The 22,707-nt window shown below is 39.9% G+C and overlaps 1 protein-coding gene across 4 annotated transcripts in view; it reads left to right on the top strand.

The window, feature by feature from the left end:
• TJP2 (tight junction protein 2) overlaps positions 1-22,343 on the top strand; it is a 125,423-nt gene extending 103,080 nt beyond the window's left edge. For 2 of the 4 annotated variants that reach the window (XM_039249533.1, XM_039249531.1), the window contains 12 exons: positions 1,961-2,069; positions 3,274-3,484; positions 4,191-4,378; positions 5,228-5,323; positions 5,908-5,987; positions 6,397-6,607; positions 13,914-14,014; positions 15,241-15,453; positions 16,868-16,978; positions 18,340-18,669; positions 20,393-20,478; positions 21,351-22,343. In XM_039249533.1, coding sequence (XP_039105464.1) covers positions 1,961-2,069; positions 3,274-3,484; positions 4,191-4,378; positions 5,228-5,323; positions 5,908-5,987; positions 6,397-6,607; positions 13,914-14,014; positions 15,241-15,453; positions 16,868-16,978; positions 18,340-18,669; positions 20,393-20,478; positions 21,351-21,516 — 1,902 coding nt within the window. In that variant the 3' untranslated portion in view covers positions 21,517-22,343. The remainder of the gene's footprint in view (positions 1-1,960; positions 2,070-3,273; positions 3,485-4,190; positions 4,379-5,227; positions 5,324-5,907; positions 5,988-6,396; positions 6,608-13,913; positions 14,015-15,240; positions 15,454-16,867; positions 16,979-18,339; positions 18,670-20,392; positions 20,479-21,350) is intronic. The other 2 variants (XM_039249530.1, XM_039249532.1) reach the window with 1 other exon arrangement.
• The last annotated feature ends 364 nt before the right edge of the window (positions 22,344-22,707 follow it).

The raw sequence follows: 22,707 nt of genomic DNA, 5'->3' as shown, positions 1-22,707 counted from the left end.
TTGAGGGTTTTTTAAGTGAGGCAGTTCCCTCTGTAAAGGCGGCAGCCTGACATGCGGAATGAACACACTAGTGTACTGTGGCAGGATGTACGCCTCATCCATTAACAGAAGTATGTGTTTTCATGTTTGGCTTAACTTTCTTTCAGAAACTTTTATGGGATGGAAAAGAGAAAGAAACTCCTAAGTTTTTAAATGTAGCTACCATGTGTGATTTAATTTTGACCACTATAGTTTGTAGCTTGATGGAAGGTTAGTCTCACATGGCCATAGCCTGGACAGAGGGACCCCCAAGGTCTTCCCTCAAGCCCTGTGGCATTATTTAAATAAAATAAAGACGGGGGCACCTGGGTGGCTCCGTCGGTTCAGCATCTGACTTCAGCTCAGGTCATGATCTCACGATCTGTGAATGTGATCCCCACGTCAGGCTCTGTGCTGACAGATCAGAGCCTAGAGCCCGCTTCAGATTCTGTGTCTCCTTCTCTCTGCCCTTCTCCCGCTTGCTCGCTCTCTCTTTCAAAAAATAAGCGTTAAAATTTTTTTTAAATAAAAATATAGGTACATACAGTGCATACAAAAACATGTGGCCATATACAGACACAGGTGTAGATATGAAAATGGCACAAGAAAGGATTAGATTCTAAAATCTGATGATCCCTAATTAGGAGAGAGAGATGGGAATGACAGATATTTTAAATGATAAATATTGTTTCACAGGAAAAGTTACTGGGATTGCTTTTAGCAAGTTACTTTATTTCAAAAACACCAACTGTCAACTTAATGCCTATTTTCACTTAATCATATATTCCAACCTTAAATTAGGCTCAATTAATGCTGTTTTTTCAGTGATAAAGTAATAAAGAGTTCCATAGTCCTCAATGATTGAAAAAAAAATATTCTGTAGGAATTCTGTATCTTCTTTTTACTTCTACATTATTAAAATATTAGGCACTTTAAAGTAAATGTTTTTAATGTTTTATTTAGAAAGAGCGAGCAATAGTGGGAGAGGGGCAGAGAGGGGGGGAGACTGATGATCTGAAGTGGTCTGTGTGCTGACAGCAGAGAGCCTGATGCTGAGCTTGAACTTAAGAGCCGTAAGATGAAGCCCTGAGGCAAAGTCTTAGGCTTAACTAAATGAGCCACCCAGGCACCCGTAAAATAATTTTTATATTTGCTTATTTTTAACTATTCTGTTTTAAAATGCTTTTAAAAGTACTGAACAAAGATTCCAAAATGTCTTTTTCTTTGTGCCACATTTCAGTTTTACTTGATTTCTAACTTACCTTTCAAAACCTATTTATGGTGTCCTCTATTTGGTTGGTGGGGGATAAATGTTGTGGCTCCTTGCCAGAAATAAGTGTGTGCCAGAAGCTTAAATACATAAGCCTATATATTAGGCTAATGGTATGTCATATAAGGCTAATGTTCTTCAGTTTCATGCACACATATTAAAAACCTTCTAGGTGACAGAACCTTTAGGAGGAAGGTGGAATTGTATTTTTATTTGCAGGCTTTTATTTGAATCAGTTTAAAGTGTTAATGCCTTAAGTTGGGCCAGCATGCTTGTTTGCCATAAAACTACCACTCCCTGTAGCATCACAGTTGTTTCACAATGATATGTTACCTCCCTGACCACCTCTATGGGAGACTCAAAGAGACAGACAAACAAACATAAGAAGGTTTAATCTGATCTAGTGACAAATCCTTGATGGAATGGCCTATTTCTAAGGGACGGCTGGCAATGTGGGGAGGCAGGAAGGTTTGGTGATGCCCACACAGCCTAGGCCCATAGCAGGTATTGGGAGGGTTTGAGTTAGGACACTAAGGACTTTTTTACGTCTGGGATTTGCTTTGGGCAGGCCCTGATGAAAACAAAGAGACAAAAACTTAGGTGATGTCTTTTTAAAAACCACTTTTTTTCCTCCCCCTTTTCCCCGGTTTGTTTTTCTGTTTTCCTCATCAGGTGAACACACAGGATTTCAGAGGGCTGGTTCGGGAAGATGCCGTTCTCTACCTGCTAGAAATCCCCAAAGGTGAAACGGTGACCATTTTAGCTCAGAGCCGAGCTGATGGTGAGCAAGTTTGGTCGTTAGTTTAATGTGGGAAGTGGGAGAAGGGAGGAAGGATGAGAGAGGTATCTTGGGAACAGAAGAGGTAAGTCTAGGTATTAAAAAACTGAAGTATATCTTGACACTCAATTTCTGAGTCACAGCTATGTGGAGAAAATTTGGGTACCATTTAATGTCCTACAGAAATGTTTTCTGTGCACCAGCTAAAATCATTTTACCAGCTGTGTCAATTTGGAATAAAACTGCTTTTCTGAATAGTGATCTGTCCTTAAGTACTGTCTGGAGTTTATTGGGTTTCCATATGAAAGATGCAAAGGGCCCCCATCTGTGGGTCAACTCCCACATTAATGCTTATCAGTCTGACAAGTTACTGTACCCTTTCAGGCCTCACTGTCCTTATCTGTAGAATGGGGGTTGATAGCATCTTCCCTGCCTGCTTTAGGGGCTGACTGGACAGTATATTAGGATTCTCTAAAGCAACAGGATCAATAGGATGTATGTGTGTGTGTAGAGGTTTATTACAAAGAATTGGCTCACATGATTATGGAGGTTGGCAAGTCCCAAAGTCTGAAGGGTGAGCTGGCAAGTCGGAGACTCAGATGAACCAATGATTTGGTTCCAGTCCAAGTCCAGAGGCCTGAGAACTGGGAGAGCTAACAGTATAGTTACAGTCTTAGGGCTAGCAAGCTCACAACCCAGGAAGACCTGATAGTTCACCTGAGTCTGAAATCAGGAAAAAAAGCCAGTGTCCCAAAAGCTGATGTTCTAGTTCTAAAGCAGGAAGAGGTTTTTTTTCCCCCTCTTATTTAGAGAAGAGGTCCCCTTTCTGTTTTATTGAAGCCTTCAACTGATTGGCCAAGCCAACCATATGAGGAAGTGCAATCTGCATTACTCAGCCTACCAATTTAAATGTTACTGTCATTCCAAAATACTGTCAGTTACACACAGAGAATAAAGTTTAACCAAATATCTGGGCACCCTGTGGCCCAGTCAGGTTGACACATAAAATTAACCATTACTATGACTCATGGAGTTAGTTTTTTGTCCTCCTTGTTTGAGCCCTGATTCCCAGAGGGCCTGTCCACTGAGTTTACTAAAGGAAGAGAAGTAAAAAGGGTGATTAGAGATAGGAGAAGCTGGTAACTCTTCAAGAAAAGACCCTCTGGCTAAGCAGAATGCAACATACAACAATGCTTTTGTTTTTCAGTGTACAGAGACCTACTAGCTTGTGGCAGAGGGGATTCGTTTTTTATAAGAAGCCACTTTGAATGTGAGAAGGAAACGCCACAGAGCCTGGCCTTCACCAGGGGGGAGGTCTTCCGAGTTATAGATACACTGTATGATGGCAAGTTGGGCCACTGGCTGGCCGTGAGGATTGGAAATGAGCTGGAGAAAGGCTTGATCCCCAACAAAAGCAGGTATCAGAAATCATATGCTCTCGTACACCTCTCTTAAGCCTTCCTCCCACAAATCAACTACAGCCCCTTTCCTGCTCAAAAAGAAGTCCCCATGACTTCATCATTTGTCTTTGTGTCCTCTCCTATCACCTATGTGGCCTGGGACTGTGAGATACCCACTAACTGGTAGGGTATATTTAGTTAGCATCATGTGGTTGGTTGTTGTACCTGGCTAGTGTTTAAACAGTTTCCTATGGAGTGCCTTGCTGCCTTGCATAGAATACAAGCAGATTACCAAGCTGCAGTAGCACACCAACACACCTTTCAGACACAGGTTGCCCTTGTCCACTGTCTAGCCCTCATCCTTAGGAGAGGCTTATCCACCCCAATTAACACAAGTTGGTTGGCTGGCTGAGGAAAATAGTAAAGCTAATTGTACTTTGGCAGGGATTTTGGTTATGTTTACTGTATTCCAGCCTCCCAGAACAAGCCAAGTTTATTGTGTACTGAGCTGTTTCTGATAGATTTTACGTGCACTCAGCCTTTCTTTGCTTCCACTGTGGAGAATGTCCCCACATTTCCCATTCTGCGAAACCTCTTCGTTGTCAAGCTGCATCTTCTCTAATCCAAGTTCATAAGCAATATTAACTGCATTTGGTTAATTTTAACTTCATTTCTACATTGTCTGGCTTTTAAGATTTACTTCCTGTGGTTTTTTTTCTCCCAGAGCTGAACAAATGGCCAGTGTTCAGAATGCCCAGAGAGACAATGCTGGGGACAGAGCAGATTTCTGGAGAATGCGTGGTCAGAGATCTGGTGTGAAGAAAAACTTAAGGAAGAGTCGGGAAGATCTAACAGCTGTTGTGTCGGTTAGCACCAAGTTCCCTGCTTATGAGAGGGTTTTGCTGCGAGAAGGTGAGGAAGCCAAGTGGGGCCAGGAAGTGATCTGACTGGGCTCTGAGCCTATTTTTCTTTATTTTCATACTGTAATAGTCAGGCTCAGACTTATACCACTTAGACCAATGCTAGGTTATAGATTTGGAATCACATTCAGACATGAAATAAGACTTCCAAAAATGTGACACAAACTCCTACATGGAGGTGTATTTCCACATCTTATTTAATTTTTTTGTTTTTTAATTTTTTGGAGGGGAAGGGGCAGAGAGGGAGAGAGAGAATCCCAAGCAGGCTCCATGCTTAGTGAAGAGCCTGATGCAGGGCTTGATCTCATGACCCTGAGATCATGACTTGACCTGAAACCAAGAGTTGAAAGCTTAACACACTAAGCCACTTGGGCTCGCCCCTTCAGTTATTTCTTCTTACACTGCCATGCAAGTTTTTATATATTACCTATAGAAAAATTTCATTCTTTTTCTTGTTTGTTTATTCATTTTTTGAGAGAAAGCACAAGTGAGGGAGGGGCAGAGAGAGAGGGAAGCACAGCCTGAAGCAGGCTCCAGGCTCTGAGCTGTCAGCACACCTTGACGTGGGGCTCAAATCCATGAACCGTGAGATCATGACCTGAGCTAAAGTTGGATGCTTAACTGACTAAGCCACCCAGGTGCCCCAGTAAAGTTTTATCTTTGACGCTAGGGAGGGGAGTAAAGGCATATTCTTCAGGAAAGAACAGGGCTGAATTGAGGGAGGGAGAACAAACCATTTCTTTTTTTAGTCATGTTATCACTAGCCTATAAAATATTTTGGCTTCTTATCTTATTAATTAAGGAAATGTGTGTTTCCATGGCCTTTCTTGTCTCATTTCAGCTGGTTTCAAGAGACCTGTGGTCTTATTTGGTCCCATAGCAGATATAGCACTGGAAAAGTTGGCAAATGAGTTACCGGAACTATTCCAAACTGCTAGTAAGTCTGTTGATGATCTTTTTCTCCCCAAATTTTTAGTTTGAAAATATCTAACATACAGGAAAGATGGGAAAAAAATGAATACCCACTTACCCTCCACATGCAGTCACTGTCACCAGCTAGAAAATTTGCCATATATATCCCCTACGACAGGTATAGATACACAGTCTTAAAATTTTCTTTTAAACAGTTTGAAAAGTTGGAAGTTGTAGATGTTACAACGTTTTTTTAGCCACATGAATCTCCTCAGAACAAGAACATTCTTCTATACAATCACCTATTATCGATACCCAAGAAATTTAACACTGATAAAACGGTATCTTTTAGTATATAATCTGTTTATGTCTAGAAAGACCTAAGTATCCTCCTTTTTCTACTTTATTTTCTAACATTGATATCTTGCAGAGTCTAAACCCCTTGTCTCTACTTATTGGACTATGCTTCCTCAAGATTAGATTTCAATTAAAGAGGTGGTGTGGGTCCTTCTTATTGTCTATCCTTAGGGTGGTTCCTTATGCCAGACTTATGGAGTCTTTAGTTTTGATTTCGAAAAGTTATTTAGCCCCCTTTTTTCACTTTTGCAGAAACGGAACCAAAAGATGCAGGATCTGAGAAATCCAGTGGGGTAGTGCGGCTAAATACTGTGAGGCAAATTATTGAACAGGTGAGGAAATTCATCTGAAGGCCATGTTGTCGAAAGAATTAGGTGATGGTTTGTTGCAGTCTTTTTTAGGACAGAATCTATTTTTAATAATTATTAAATGTTCATTGTAAAAAATAAATATAAACATAAGCTGTTGCATTGTGTGGATGCCAGTTGATGTTCAATGGCAGTGATGTACTGTTTTTTTTCAGAATTCTCAACATTATACCAGATACCCTGTTACTTCATTTTTTTAGCAGTTCTCATAGACTAGTAATATTAAAGTGGACATAATGTGGAGGAAAACATTTCTGCTTTTGGATTTAAGTTGACAAGTGTTATCTGATGCAGCCTTTACTTAAGACAAACTCTTTGCTGCTGTATGATCTTAGATACGTAACTTTTATGTAACTTTCCCCATTTCTAACAGGATAAGCATGCACTACTGGATGTGACTCCTAAAGCTGTGGACCTGTTGAATTACACTCAGTGGTTCCCGATTGTAATTTTTTTTAACCCAGACTCCAGACAAGGTGTCAAAACTATGAGACAGAGGTTGAATCCAACATCCAACAAAAGTTCTCGGAAATTATATGACCAAGCCAATAAGCTTAAAAAAACTTGTGCACATCTTTTTACAGGTAAGTGAAATTTAAAATGTTGTCTCTTTGTTCCGTAGTGGAAAATACAGAATTGAAGAATGGAAGAACCAAGAAAATAATATGAAAAAGAAGAGTAATCTGAAATCCTATTTATAACTCCTTGAAAAGAAGTTCTATAAAAAAAGTTTATTAGACTCATTGCATTTGTGTATTTAATTTTGACTGAAAATTGTATCATAAAGATCAGTGACAGGCAAAAATTCGTATTTTGAGGTTCAAATTTTTGTGTGGGACTGCAGGCTCGTGATTAAGCCTAGTGCACCATTTAGCACCCACGACTCTATATAGATTTTATCATTCTCTCGGGGCACCTGGGTGGCTCAGTCACGTAAGCATCCGACTTCAGCTCAAGTCATGATCTTGCAGTTTGTGAGTTCAAGCCCCATGTCAGGCTCTGTGCTGACAGCTTGGAGCCTGCAGCCTACGATCTGCTTCAGATTCTGTGTGTGTGTGTGTGTGTGTGTGTGTGTGTGTCGCTGCCCTTCCCCCACTCAACGCTTGGTCTGTCTCTCTCAAAAATAAACATAAAAAAAAAAAAGATGGTATCATTCTCTACTTACCATGCATGTGTGCATTAATAGAGTGATAGGAACTTGGTTTCCTTATTTATAAAGGTCCCCAAAATAGAAACTTTAACACTTCGGGTACTGGATGATATTAAGGATTTATTACTCCCATTTTTTGGATGATAAATGCTACTGTGATTATATTTAAAAATAAAGAGTCTTTATCTTTATTAGTATTATTAATAATACTAATAATATTAATATCTTATTATTATTACACATAGTAGGAATGTGTACTAAATAAAATATCCACGGATGGACCTAATATATATTTATGGTTGACCTAATATTATGCCTAGAATTTGCTTAAATGATCTTTGGTGAGGAGAGTGGGTGGGGATATTGACAAGAGTTGATAATTGTTGAGGCTGGATAATGTAGACATGGAAGTTCAAGTTCTCTCTACTTTATCTATGTTTAAAATTTTACATAATAGTATATTTTTTTAAGTTCCTGAAATGAAGACTCACTGCTACTATTCCTTATAAAATAATCTAAGAACACAGCATGTTTTAGTAACTGAATATATGCAATACCTACACACGTTGACTATTTCTGTGAATGTGGTATAATTCAGGGTTTAAAAGGGTTGTATGAAGTTTTTGGTCATGCAGTTTTGTGAGAGCAACGTGAGGAGACTGTTATGGATAGAACATCTTTCAGGTAATGATAGCTCTTTTGAGTTCAGTGCTGTTCACCGTCCGCCTGTCATTTTTAGCATATCTGACTCTGGGGAAGGAGGGGGTAGCTAAATGTCCACATTAGACATTTTGTTTTATTGTCACTGGCTTTTCTTGTTTAAAATATGCACTATTTACCACTATGGCAAAATGCTGTAACTGAGAGATGATTTAGCCAAAAACACAGGAGAGTGGCCTATCATAAAGTTTTTTTTTTAATGTTTATTTTTGTGAGAGAGAGAGAGAGTGAGAGCATGAGTGGGGAAGGGGCAGAGAGAGAGAGATACAGAGAATCTGAAGTGGACTTTGCACTGACAGCAGAGAGTCTGATGTGGAGCTCTAACTCACGAACCATGAGATCATGACCTGAGCTGAAGTTGGACGCTTAACTGACTGAGCCATCCAGGCGCTCCGTAATCTGTTTTTTTTAAATGTAGAGTCCTAAGAGCTTGAGCTTTTGATAAATTCATACATCATCTTTCCTCTTGTTTTTACTACTGCTACTGCTAATAGTAATGATGTAATAATAATTATTATCACTGTTTTTATTACAGCAGTAGTTAACATTGGTACAGCTTTTCATGTGTGCTTATTGGACCGTAAGAAAGGCCAGGCAACTTCTGCAGGGTCACACATTAAGTGGCTGAGCCCAGAAGAAACTGTGGTGTCTCTGTGTGCCCAATATTCTATATGTTAGAGTGTAGATTTATTTTTAATGCTGAAAGGGGTCATATAGTTTAATTCCTCTGTTTACCAGATAATTTGTCCATCTGACCAAAAGCTATATCATTATGAGTGATATTAAGGCTACTCCCCACTTCAACCCCACCCCCACCTTTGCTTAAGTCCATTGAATAGCTAGGGGCTTGCCTTAGAGTTGAATTTGGAGCTCATGTGAGGATATGAGATAGTAGGAAGGGATCTAATGAGTTGTGGAGGAAGAACCAGGTTGAAGGAGGCTGGACAAAGGGAGGGGCATGGTAGAAGAAGGTAGCCAGTGACTCTAGGGCAGTCCCTTTATCTGGCTTTGAGTAGGTATCATTTGCTCTTTGGAACACAGGCATAATTACACTAGCTGGCTGTGTCTGACTGAGGATCCAGAGGACCTTATGCGTAGAAAGGTTTAATAGTTCTTTATTCAGCTCCACTAATAGATGATGAGATTCTTGAAGGCAGGGACTGTACATTATCCAACTCTGTGTGCCAAAGGTCAGCATAAGGTCTAGCAAACGGGCAGGGCATTGATATTTGTAACTTAGATCTGCCTCTGGGATACCAAACCATTTCCTGCCTAAAGCTCATCAAGAGTTTGAAGGTTTAGGATAACTAAAGTCAGAGGCTGGAATGGAAATGGAGACACTGAGCATCTAGTTTCATCTAGAACTTTGAAGTGACTGTGAGGTGCCAACCTCTAACATGGAATTTTGCAGTCTTCGGGATAGATGGAGCTGGGTGCTGAAGACTTTCACCAACAACCCCCACTTATCTACCAAATGGCCTTTTTTTTTTTTTTTTTTTTACAAATAGTTTATTGTCAAATTAGTTTCCACATAACACCCAGTGCTCTTCCCCACAAGTGCCCTCCTCCATGCCCATCCCCCCTCCCCCCCACATCCATCAGTCCTCAGTTTTTGTCAGCATTCAAGAGTCTCTCATGGTTTGCCTCTCTCCCTTTCCCCCACCATTTCCCCCCTTCTTCCTCAGTTAAGTTCCTCCTATATGTGCAAACATATGGTATTTGTCCTTCTCTGCCTGACTTATTTCACTCAGCATAACACCCTCAAGGTCCATCCATGTTGCTACACATGGCCAGATTTCATTGTTTCTCATTGCCATGTAGTATTCCATGGTATAGATAAACCACATCTTTTTGATCCATTCGTCCGATGATGGACACTTAGGCTCTTTCCATGTTTTAGCTATTGTGGAGAGTGCTGCTATGAACATTGGGGTACATGGGCTCCTATGCATCAGCATTTCTGTATCCCTTGGGTAAATTCCTAGCAGTGCTATTGCTGGGTCATAGGGGAGTTCTAGTGTTAGTTTCCTTAGAAACCTCCACACTATTTTCCAGAGGGGCTGTACAAGTTTACATTCCCACCAACAGCGCAGGAGGGTGCCCATTTCTCCACATCCTCGCCAGCATCTAGAGTTCTCTGATTTGCTCCTTTTAGCCACTCTGACTGGCGTGGGGTGGTATCTCAGTGTGGTTTTGATTTGTACTTCCCTGATGAGGAGGGATGCTGAGCATCGTTTCATGTGTCTGTTGGCCATCTGGATGTCCTCTTTGGAGAAGTGTCTGTTCATATCTTCTGCCCATTTCTTCACTGGGTTGTTTGTTTTTCGGGTGTGGAGTTTGGGGAGTTCCTTATAGATTCTGGACATTAACCCTTTATCTGATATGTCATTTGCAACTATCTTTTCCCATTCCGTTGGTTGCCTATTAGTTTTGTGGGTTGTTTCCTTTTCTGCCAAATGGCCTCTTAACAGTATTCTTCCAGACTTCCAAGTTTGACTCTTGAAAGCTGCATGGATGGTCTCAATAAATGCTTTCTATTCCCTGTGTCTCTGTCAGCCTGACCAGGCTGTGGCTTGATTGTGTGCACTATGGCCAGAATCAAAAAGTTTTTTTAATGATTTTAAAATTTATGGCATTTTTTTTGAATTTATAAGTAGGAAGAATAGAACTGTTTTAAACATACTAATTCAAAATCCAGGGTTACGTTGCAGGTAGACTCTCCAGGCTCAATATTCTTCTTTTCCCTGTTGCACTGTAATGAGAGTCCCATTTCCCACAGATGAGTATTTAATTATGACACTATTAAAATGCCTCCCCTTGCAAACTCAAGGTATTCCTCAGTTAAGTGGAGATAACAAGGAAAGCTTTATTCTGAGATTTGCCCCACGGAAAGTTCATTTTTGGTGTAAGTTAAAATGTTAGGCTGCCCTTCTTTCCCTGTTTAAAAAATTTATTATAGAATTCATTTGTATGTACTTGTCACGAAAGTTATTTTTAAACATGAAGTTTGAATTACATGTTTTCTTGAAATTCCTGAAGCACTCAGCTCATGGCTTGAAGACCAATGAAACGGAACTGTGAACTGAGAAATCCAAGCAGAGCCACCATTTCTGTGAAGTTATGGGATTTTTTTTAAGTATCACAGGATAATCTAACCCTTTTATCAGCTTCCCCAGGTTTCGGTAATGCGAAATTTGTACAGTTCAGTCCTGGGACTTTGGAAGTCCTGAACAAAGGCTACTGATTATTATTAGTGATATTACTTCTTCAAATATTACATGTTGTAAAGAAAAAAAAGGTTCCATGTCATTATATGGTGTTTGCAAAGGCTTGAGGGAAAAAGTGATCCTGTACCAGCTGAAGGAACCCAAACTACAGTAGCCAAGCCAATTCTTGGTTTCCCAAGGGAATGTAGACACTAGAAACCAGAAGAAGAAGATGGAAGACACTCTACTCTCTGGCTGGACACCTTAGTTGATGGTTGCTTATTTAGAGGGGATCCCTGCCACATGAATAGGTTTATTGAAATTTAATTTACATTCTCTACAAGTCACCCATTTAAAGTGCACATTTCAGTGGTTTTTAGTACAGTCAGAACTGTACAGCCATCACCATAATCAATTTTAGAATGTTTTCATCACTCCAAAAAGAAAGCCAGTATCCTTTAGCACTCGTTCCCAATTTCCCCCTCCCTGTCCGGCCTTACACGCCACCTTCTGCTGTTGTAGTTGCCACTTCCCAGCAACCTCCTTGGCTGGGGAGGAAATAATGACCACACTTGTGCCAGGGGTAGGAACAGATGCTCTCAAAATCCCAGGACTCCCAGCCAAGACAGAGACTGAATGCACATTCTTCCAATATTGTACTGTCTGGAGTTTGAGAGATGTATTAAGCCTATACAAGTGGATAGAGGCCTAGTCCAGAGATTGGGAGCAATCGTAATTAACTAAAATATATAGCATATAATAATGCTCAAAGAATGTACGAAACCTAATGAGCAAAAGCCAATAGTAAACTAAAGGTACTTGATTCTAAGAGAAGGCAACATCACAGTTGTGCCACCCACCTGTTAAAAGGAGGTCAAGTGCACAAGCTGGTTGGTGTCAGCTCAGTCTGTATTATCTTTACGTGGGTCTTAGGAAATGAGCTACTGTGAAGTTTTTTTCTATATATGACTCAGTGTGAATTCAGTAAGAGGTTTTATGACTTTTTCATTTTATCAGCAGGCATGAACATATTTTCTGCATTTCAAAAAGACCCTTTTAACTTTAAGTTTTTCTTATGATAAATACAGATTGTATTAATCTCAACTCCAACATAAAGCTCAAAAAGCAGTTTGATGTATACATTTACTACAAACCCCTTATTTTGCTTCTGGTGTGTGTAATCTCACTTTCACATGCAAGTACTATGGCATCATATTTTACCCAAGAGCACAATAATCTTTGCAAAGTACCATGGTAAGGATACAAAAGTCTGAGGAATCAAGTTAATTTTGCTTGAGTTGTCCAGTGTATCAGTTTATTCTAATGCTATTCATAATTGATAACCAAGGAAATTCTAAGCTCATTCAGGATTTTCCAAGGTCAAGGTTAGAACTCCTTACATGAAAGAACGATACAGGTTACTAGGAAGAAAACTTGAAGCACAGTTGCTTACAAATTGCTTAATGGTTCTTTTTTGGCTATATATAATTATGCAGACTTCAGGATGGATGGATCAGGGGGGCCTAGCAAGCTTTACCAATAATCCCCAATTTTCTTTTGGGTGCTACACATAATGCCATACTCTTTAATAAGAGGCTATAATATAGTTTAAAAAGTCCTAATATACGTGCAGTCTGATCATTTTAGGCCCAATGTATTTTATTATTCTGGAGCAGTTTGCTTTATCAGTGTATCCCTATTAGGTCCATAAATACATATTGCTGGAGAATGAATGCATGTTTTACTTGATTGGTATTTTATATCTGTTTTTGTTTTTTTAATGTTTATTTATTTATTTTCAAATAGAGAGCGAGTGCAAGTGGGGCAGGGACAGAGAGGGGGAGAGAGAATCACAAGCAGGCTCTGTGCTGAGAGCCCCACACAGGGCTTGATCTCCTGAACCATGAGATCATGACCTGAGCCAAAATCAAGAGTTGGATGTTCAACCAACTGAGCCACTCAGATGCCCCTGTATTTTCAGATGGACTGTGCTGTGTGGTGGCTAAGGCCATAGGCTCTAAAAGCAAACTTCTGAGTTTCTATCTAGTTTTTTTTTCAGTTGTTTGGTGAGGCCTTGGGCTAGTTACTTTCACTTGTTGTGCCTCAATTTTTCTTCTGTAAAATGAGGACAACAGCAATACCCATCTTGCAAGGTTTTGATAAATAAGAAATGAGCTAATCCATGTAAAGTATTTGGAAAAGTGCTTGGTCTATCCATAGTAAGTGCTGTTATAGAAATTATATTTTGTTCTGAATAGAAAATGTATATTCCTTGAAGACAATACCTTTAGAGTTTGGTTAATCTGTAGGTATACTCTAAAATGTTAAAGCCTATCAAAGTGATATAAATTTTGATAACACTAAGTGTTACCTTCAGTATTTTACTGGAGATATCCAATAGTAAATTGATATATGTTTTTCTTATTTATAACATATATGTCTATGTAATGATCTTTAAAATACATTACTTTCATATTTGGCTTAGATGTGTTATCTTTGCTCCTAAAAATGTAATTGTTAAAAACATACTTTCTAAAGGTAGCTTTTCTGAAAAATAGACATTCTGAAAAGAAAGCAACTTGCTTTTAGCCTTATAACATCCATCTGTAATATAAACTCTCAATAGCTAGACTGGTAATGGTTTTAATTACATTCAACTAAAGGAATTTACTGTTCAAATATATGCAGACTTTATCTTGGATTTGTCAGAGTTTAAATTCAAATATGACAGAAAAGAGTTAAAATGAGGTCAAATAGCATTTTTAATAACATTGCTCTGAAATTGATGCAGACCTTTTGTTTACCTTTCTGTAGCTACAATCAATCTAAATTCAGCCAATGATAGCTGGTTTGGCAGCTTGAAGGACACAATTCAGCATCAGCAAGGAGAAGCAGTTTGGGTGTCTGAAGGAAAGGTATGTGGCATAGATACTCTGCTTTGAGGTAAGAGTCCATGTTCTGAATCTTTTTTCAGGAGGGTAGTGAATGTAGTAAAACCATGCCCATTTGAAGTGATTCCAACATTTGTGCTAATCATATTTGAAATTCTATAAATTCTCTGAAAAAGTAATAAAATGAAGAGACTTTTCTAAGAAAAGCAGAATGTGATGTATGTGACCCTACATTCACTTCCCTTTTACTTTTAACGTAGTAACTAGTGTTGTATTCCAAGCACACTAATCAGAGCTTACAAGATCTTGTGCTGAGCTCCATCCACAGCCTACTAAGGAAGGACACAGGAAACTCAGCATGAGGGGGAAAGGTGAGGATGGGAATTGTGGAGAATATGGTTAAAAATCAATTTAAAAAGGGAAAGCTAGCAGAGTTGGAATCATTCGCTTAGAAAGATTAGGAGAGAATGTGTCCTAGGAATTCGAGTAGGTTGATAAGAGGATTCTAGGAAGCCTGTGTAGGCGTCTAAAATTGGCTAGCTTCTCATCTATGCAGGTAGTTTGTGCACAGTTCTACTGCAGGGAGGAAACAGAGATTATATAATTTCCTGTGGTTCTAAGGAGCCTTTGGTGCTAGGATTCTGTAGTCCAGCTGAATTGAACTAGTTTGTGAGATGTCAGAGGTATGATTTTGTTGTGGAAGTGACTCAATCACCAAGTAGATTGTTGAGTCATAGTCTTGCCCTTGGGAAACTGCATGTTTAAAGGTGTATCGCATCTTCAGAGTGTTTATAGCCTGCTGAGGCTCCCTGGAGCCTCTTTTGTGAGAATAGGTTGAACAGGACATAGCTTCCTTCCTCAAGGATTTGAGAATCGTGTGGATGAGTAGAGAGGTATGCAGCACCAGGCAGTGTGCGTTTATTACTAGGAGTCAAGTATCAGCAGAAAAAGCTGGAAAGAAGCAAATTCTGGAAGAAATGTGCAACCATCTGAGGAAGCATGGCTCAACCATGGTATAAAGAATGGATGGTAGTAAGGCTAGATAGGGTAGAGGGTTCCTAGTTCGAGTCCCTGCACACAAAATTAACACAGTAATCTAAAGCCAAGTGATTTCAAGAAAATAAAGATGACTTCCTTTCTAGAACATGTCAAAGTTTCAGTCACTTGGCTGTGCCCTTGGGAATTTTCTTGAGTCCCCACTCCCAGGAGCCATGTCGACCCCACTGACCCTCCGAAACAAATTCCTCTAGATGGAAGGGATGGATGATGACCCTGAAGACCGCATGTCCTACTTAACTGCCATGGGCGCGGACTATCTGAGTTGCGACAGCCGCCTCATCAGTGACTTTGAAGACACCGACGGCGAAGGAGGTGCCTACACTGACAATGAGCTGGATGAGCCAGCTGAGGAGCCACTGGTGTCTTCCATCACCCGCTCCTCGGAGCCGGTGCAGCATGAGGAGGTGAGGTGAGGCAGGCCATAGGCTGTCAGGCCATGGGCAGGGAAAAGAGGTTCTGGTGTTTCACCTGGATTCTTCTGGACAACTGTTTATTCAGGGTGCTGTGGAAGGTATTCCTAAGAGTTGGAACAGATGACTTGTAGGGAGTTTCTTATTCCAAGTCAATGCCTGCACGATAGCATTTGTGGTCCATGGGAAAGCTGGACAGGAATTTAGTGCTGGGAGAGGTTGAGTGATCAGCACTCATCACTGATGTTCTCGATCACGATGGATACACTGAACAGTTTTATGTGCCAGCTGTCCAAATTACAAGTGCAACATTATTTTTTTAATAAATAAAATTTTGTTGTATTTACTTGTAACCTTTGATTAGGTCTCTCTGTACTTGTAGGTATCCTTGCTTCTTCTTATCCATCCTACCTTTAACCTTTCTAATCCTGCCAAAACTCCTGAGTGTTTCCCCATCAGTTTCCTTCTCTCTTGTATTTCAATTAAAAAAAATTTTTTTTACATTTATTTTTGAGAGACAGAGTAAGACAGAGCGTGAGTGGGGGAGGGGCAGAGAGAGTAGGAGACACAGAATCTGAAGCAGGCTCCAGGCTCTGAGCAAGCATTCAGCACAGAGCCTGATGTGGGGCTCAAACCCACAAACCCTGAGATCATGACCTGAGCCGAAATGGGACACTCAACCATCTGAGCCACTCAGGCACCCCTCAATTTTTAAACTGAGTTCATGATCACATATACATCTGATCATGTATACTATGCATCCGCTGCCCAGTGAATAGACAGCTTCTCTGATCCTAGAAATCATGTCAACAGGCACTAAGTTAGGACCAAATAGTAGCTGCACGTCAGAGACATTAGGATGATATAGATTATCCATATATTTAAAGAGTTATTCTTGTCCTCTCTTTAGCAGGTTATCTCATTTTAGTAAAGGATTTTATTCTTGATGAAATAAAAGTACCCCTCCCCTCAAAAAAAGCTGAAAGGGGGGATAAAACCTACCATTGCCAAAAAATTAGTACATACCAGTGGACAAGTTATAAAAAATCAATTAACTCCTGAATGTCTGCAGGTATAGATGTGCTAATTTTAAAATATTAATAGTTCTAAGTGACCAAAGAGATTTTAGACTTTAGGAGGTCTTTGGGAGTGGGGGATTATTTTAAAGGAAGAGACTACTGTAATGGAAGTAGCTAGTTAAAAAAAGGATCTTAAGCATTTATTAATGGGAATATGCTGGTATCTGCCTTTTCAGTAAAGAAGCACTGGGTCAGTGTCTCAATTTATGGAAGTTAGGAACCTCAACTTCTGAACTTTTGCAAATTGGCAAAACTCTAGCAAAGCAAATGAGTGTTTTCTTTTCTTTGCTGGGATGTTCTTGTTGTGAATGAACCTTTATGTCTTATAGAGCATAAGGAAACCCAGCCCAGAGCCACGAGCTCAGATGAGGAGGGCTGCTAGCAGAGATCAACTTAGGGACAATAGCCCACCCCCAGCATTCAAGCCAGAACCGCCCAAGGTATGTGGCTGGGAAGCCCATGTTGGGGAGGAAGAGGAAGCAGATACCCCAACAGCTTCCTGCATAGCCATGGAACAGCACACAAAATAAGATGGCATTGAATCATGTTTCTGACTCAAATTTTGTCTGTTAAAACGTGTCTTTTGGTTTGTGGATGAACCCCAAAATGAGGGAAGAGCAAAAAGAAGGAAAGGTAGTTTTTAGGAGAGGCATACAGTTTTAAGACTATTGGTATTTTATTTATTTATTTACTTATTCACTTGTTCATTCATTTATTATTTTATTTTTTAATAAAATTTTTTTTTTCATAGCAAGAATAAAAGTTTGACAAATACTGAATGCCCAGAAGCACCGGCTTCAGAATCTGTTTTTCTTTTTCAGTTGGAGTTTTCTGCCCACAATCTGGTTTAGATAAACTAAAAAATCCCTACTGATCGTTTGCTAAAGAAAACAATCACCACTGCTGTTTATGATGCATCTTATTATGAGGGCAGCTTAACTAATTAATTAATTTATTTTAAAGTAGGTTTCACACCCAGCACAGAGCCCAATGCAGGGCCTGAACTCACAACCCTGAGATTAAGATCTGGGCTGCATCAAGAATTGGACACTTAACTGACTGAGCCACAGAGCGCCCCTCAGCTTAATTTATTTTTAAATTAAATCATTTCTCAGAATCAGTATAAGAACATTTGGTGTATGTCATATGATATTTTTACCCTTTTCTGAATCAAATCTATAAAAACAAGCTTTTCCTATATTATAACCCAATAAAACCTCTCCATTTAACTTGATAGGAAAAAAGTAATCACTGATTGTGTGAGCTGTCAGAAACAGTGACCTCATAAAATATATCACTGAAAATGTACAAACAGGCCTAGGATCAATGTATGAAGTTAGAGTGGACATTAGCATTATATGCTACCTTTCCCGTTCCTTACTCCAGTCTCCTACACACTAGACATGGGCCTCCCCTCTAGACCAGGGCATGTGCCCTCAGGATCCCACTCTTCAATCCTGAACCCGTGACTTGTCCTGAGGTCTCCTCCAAGATACTAATCTTAATCTCCTCTAGCACAAAAGTAGGTCTGCTCTGCCTCTACACTTGCAGGTCTCCCAGCCCTTCCCCAACACCCTCTTGGTTTCCTAGAGCTCTTAATACTCTTTTGTAGGAAGCAGGGTAGGGCTCAGGATGCCCAACCAGTGGCTGTTTGTCATGTAGCATTTGATTCCTTGTCAGAATGGTATTTGTTGACCACCTCTGGAAACTGATTAGGAAATGGGAGTGTATTAAATCACTAATACAGATTTGAAAATAAACTGAAAACCCAAGGTAAAAATATGTTCATTGTTTTCTGCAGGCCAAAACCCAGAACAGAGAAGAATCCTTTGACTTCTCTAGATCCCAGGAATATAAGTCAAACCCCTCAGCTGTTGCTGGTAATGAAATTCCTGGGGCATCTGCCAAAGGTTATCCTCCTCCTGTTGCAGCAAAACCTGCCTTTGGAAGGCCTATACTGAAGCCCTCCACTCCTGTCCCTCCTCCAGAGAGTGAGGAGGCGGGAGAGGGCAGTGAGGAGCAAGACGGCACGCCCAAGTCCGTCCTGGGCAAAGTAAAAATATTTGAAAAGATGGATCACAAGGCAAGATTACAGAGAATGCAAGAGCTCCAAGAAGCACAGAATGCAAGGGTAATTATTTTTAAACCACTAGATCATCTTAGCATGTCAACATTCGTGTCAACAGTAAGAATGTTAAGTTTCATTTCATGTAATGATTTGAGTCCTTTTTCCACTGCCACCAACATGAAAGGGATGTTCACATGCATGATACCATCGGCACCTTCTGTGTGTATGTCATTTCCAGACTGTGAGCTATGATTGTAGCCCTTTTTCTTCTAATCAAGAAAGCCTAACAATATAGGTAAATAAGATTCTGTTTTTACAGAACTTTTTATCAGGTTCTGGAATGGGGAAGTAGGACAAGACAATCAGTGCCTCTTTCAAATTATGTTTCATTAGAACATTTGTTCAGTAACTGAATTTTATTTTTTTAAATGTTTATTTACTTATTTTGAGAGAGAGAGAGAGAATGAGTGGGGGAAGGATAGAGAGAGAGGGAGACAGAGGAGCTGAAGCAAGCTCCAGGCTCTACACTGACAGCAAAGACCATGATGTGGGGCTCAAATTCATGAACCGTGAGATTATGACCTGAGCCGAAGTTGGACACTTATCTGACTGAGCCATCCAGGCAACCCTTAGTAACTGAATTTTAATTTGTTCCCAGATTTACCATAGGAACCAAGCGAACCTTAGATGCAAAAACTGAAAGGCCCATGGATCGTACTTTATGATACTGTTTGGATTTTTGTACCATATGCACCTTAACCTTTCAAAAGTCAAAGAAGAATTTAAGTAAAGGTTCATGGAACATATTCTGCCTAGTGGATATGGGAGCTTTTTTTTAAAGTCTGTCACAACAACATCAGTGCTTCTGAGCATTTTGCTTATTCTTTTTTTTTTTTTTAAGTGTTTATTTTGAGAGAGTACAGAGACAGAGAGAATCCCAAGCTGGCCCACATTGTCAGTGTAGAGCCCACTGCAGGGCTCAATCTCACGAACCATGAGATCATGACCAGAGCTAAAATCAAGGGTAGGACACTTAATTGACTGAACCACCCAGGAACCCTATTTTTTTCCATTTCAACTATTTTTAAGGTTTTTTATTTTTGAGAGACAGAGAGAGCAAGCGCGCAATGAGCAAGCATGAGTAGGGGAGGGGCAGAGAGAGATGGAGATACAGAATTAGAGGCAGGCTTTAGTCTCTGAGCTGTCAGCACAGAGCCTGACCTGGGCTCTAACTCAGAAAACTGAAAGATCATGAACTGAGCTAAAGTTGGATGCTTAACTGACTGAGCCACCCAGGTGCCCCATTTTTCAACTATTTTTTAAGTGTTCAGTGGCAGTAAGTCCATTTGCTGTGTTCTGCAGTCATCATACCATCCATCTCCAGAATTTTTTCATCTTCCTTAGCTGAAGCTTTGTACCCATTATACATCAACTCTGTTACTCCCTTCTCTTATCCCTGGTAATCTCTGTACTACTGTCTCCATAAATTTAACTACTTAGAAACCCCAGATAAATGGAATCAAATACTGTAGTATTTGTCCTCTCATGACTGGCTTATCTCACTTAGCAAGATGTCCTCAAGATTCATCCATGTTGTAGCATGTGGCAGAACTTAAACATTAGTCCATCATATACAACCATAAAAACTACAGCTTCTTCTATTTTTCCTCTTTTACTAAAAATGGGATTAGAAAATGGGACCAGCAAGAAACCAGCAAGCCACCCAGCAATCATTCATTCTTTCCTTTTTTGTCCCCGCCCCCCCATCCCCCCCCAATTCCCACAGATTGAAATTGCTCAGAAGCATCCTGATATCTATGCAGTTCCAATTAAAACACACAAGCCAGACCCTGGTCTGTCCCAGCATACAAGGTAAGGGCTGCTCAGCAGTATAGGTCTAAAAAGGGGTCTTGTCTAGGACTTTGACTCCTAAGAAAGAATTTCTACATTTCAATGTAATGAGTTTTTTTCCCCTCCTCTGGTGAACTATTTACCTTCTTACTCAGTCAAGTTTAATTGTAAACATTATAGAATCAAAATTTCATAGAAATTTTGCTTCTATACTAAAACTGACAAAATATAATCACTGACATTTCAAATTAGTCCCCTTTAACACACTCCAACACAGATATATTAAACTGTATTAGGGTAACACATGAGTGGAACTCCTGGGGCTTAGACACTAATTGTTTTGTCACTAATATATTTTAGCTCTTAAAAGTCAGGCCACTTATGCTGAACTGTGGTCTGAAGGGAAGGTGACAATCAGTTGACCACTGTTGGTAAGATGCTTTCTATTTAAAATGCTACATAAGCATTACGAATTATGACAGTGTCTTCCTGTAGAGGCTTTATACTGGATTGTTTCCTGCTTCCGAGAATAGAAAAAAAAAAAGTCTCACATTTTCTTGTGGCCATTCTGACTGGAAACTAGAATCTGGTTTTACATCATTAGAAAACTAGAGCCAAATTTCTTCCACATTTGAACATGGTACCAACTAGGTGGCCCCGGCAACAAAGGGGACTTAGTAGTTTGGCTTCCTCACTCACTGCCCAATAGGCCTTAATTGATTACTCCCCCACCATGTACCTTAAGCGGGGGGAGCCAAAAGTGGCCCTGGTTTATCAGCACAGTGTGGCTTTGGGGTCCAAGTTTGCCACCTGTTTTGGATTCAGGGCCACACTTCCACGGGCAGAGGCCCTGGCTGAGCTTTGTGATGCATTTAACACTCTCACTTTGTTAGTTTCAGGCCACCTGAGCCCCAGAAAGGTCCTTCCAGACTCTACCAGGATCCCAGGGGCAGTTATGGCAGTGACATGGAGGAGGAAGAATATCGCCAACAGCTGTCGGAACACTCAAAGCGCGGCTATTATGGCCAGCCTTCCCAGTACCGGGACACAGAATTATAGACGCCTGCGAAGGGACTCTTGGGTCTCCCTGTTGCCAGCACCTCAGAGCAGTGTTCCCACTGAGCCGTGGGATGGTTCTTCCCAGTGAAAATGCACTGTGGAGACAGATGCGGGACCTGAGCTCCCCTTTCCTCGTGGGGAGCACTGGGGACAGCCAATGCAAACTAAGAACTGAGGGCTCTGTTTGTGGAACTGGGTCTGGGGAGTTTATGGCTTTTTGCTCAGAATTCAGGGCAACATTAGGGTCTGATACTGTTACCTGCTTCAGTGGACCAAAACCTGTATTAATTCGTATGCATTATTTTTAACATGCATATTAAGAAGTGATCACTATTTTCCCTCATTAATAGCTGCCTTCAAGGACTGTTTCAATGAGAGACGGAATGTGAAAAAGGAATTAAAATATTTTCAGACTCAAACTAAATTCAAAGAAATATTTTATTACATTTCTAAGTGCCTTTGATGAGAAGTGTCTTAAATTTTCTTCCTTTGAAGCTTTATGCAAAGCCGTAATGGACTAAAACATTGACTACAGTTTCATACCAGCTTAATAGCTATGGTTTTCTCTGCACTGTGTCATCTTTTCAAGGAATTTGTCTTTGTAATATTATCCATAAATTCTGACTGTATATATAGTAGCAATACCTGGTAGTTTGGCTACCGGTGCTAAATAGTTTGAAGACCAAGAAATTGGTATAGAGATTTTTTGTTTGTTTAAAACCATGTGCTCCACAAAAGCAGATACTTGGAAAAACCACACTTCCAAAAGTGTATGTATTGACAACAGTTTTATAATTTAATAAAAAGGAGGCTATTGCAATCAGTAATTTGCTTTGTGGTAGATTTCTACACTAGTTCCTATTTTTACTGGCAACTTTTATTTCAATTAGGGGTCACAAAATGAGAACACACTCACTGCTAAACATGAAAATGGGAACTCAAATTTCTAACTCAAAGCTAAACACCTTTATGGCAATTCATATTATAAAAGATTCCAATGGAATCTGGGTGCTGTAGTTCATAAGCTAGTGCAGTTCCTTAAATTTTTGAGCAATCTCTATTTTTGCTCAAATAATATTTTTTCTATTTGGCTCAAATCTCTATATTTTGTAAATAAAGTCACCTTTTGTGGTCAGAAAAAGTTAAACTGGTTATTTAATGATTTAGTTTGCTTGTGTCCTTTAACTACCT

This window comes from Hyaena hyaena, unplaced genomic scaffold, assembly GCF_003009895.1.
Source record: "Hyaena hyaena isolate Hyena2069 unplaced genomic scaffold, ASM300989v1 scaffold_341, whole genome shotgun sequence".
Taxonomy (NCBI): domain Eukaryota; kingdom Metazoa; phylum Chordata; class Mammalia; order Carnivora; family Hyaenidae; genus Hyaena; species Hyaena hyaena.
The sequence above is the reverse complement of the archived record's forward strand: the minus strand, read 5'-3'. Positions and strand labels throughout refer to the sequence as shown.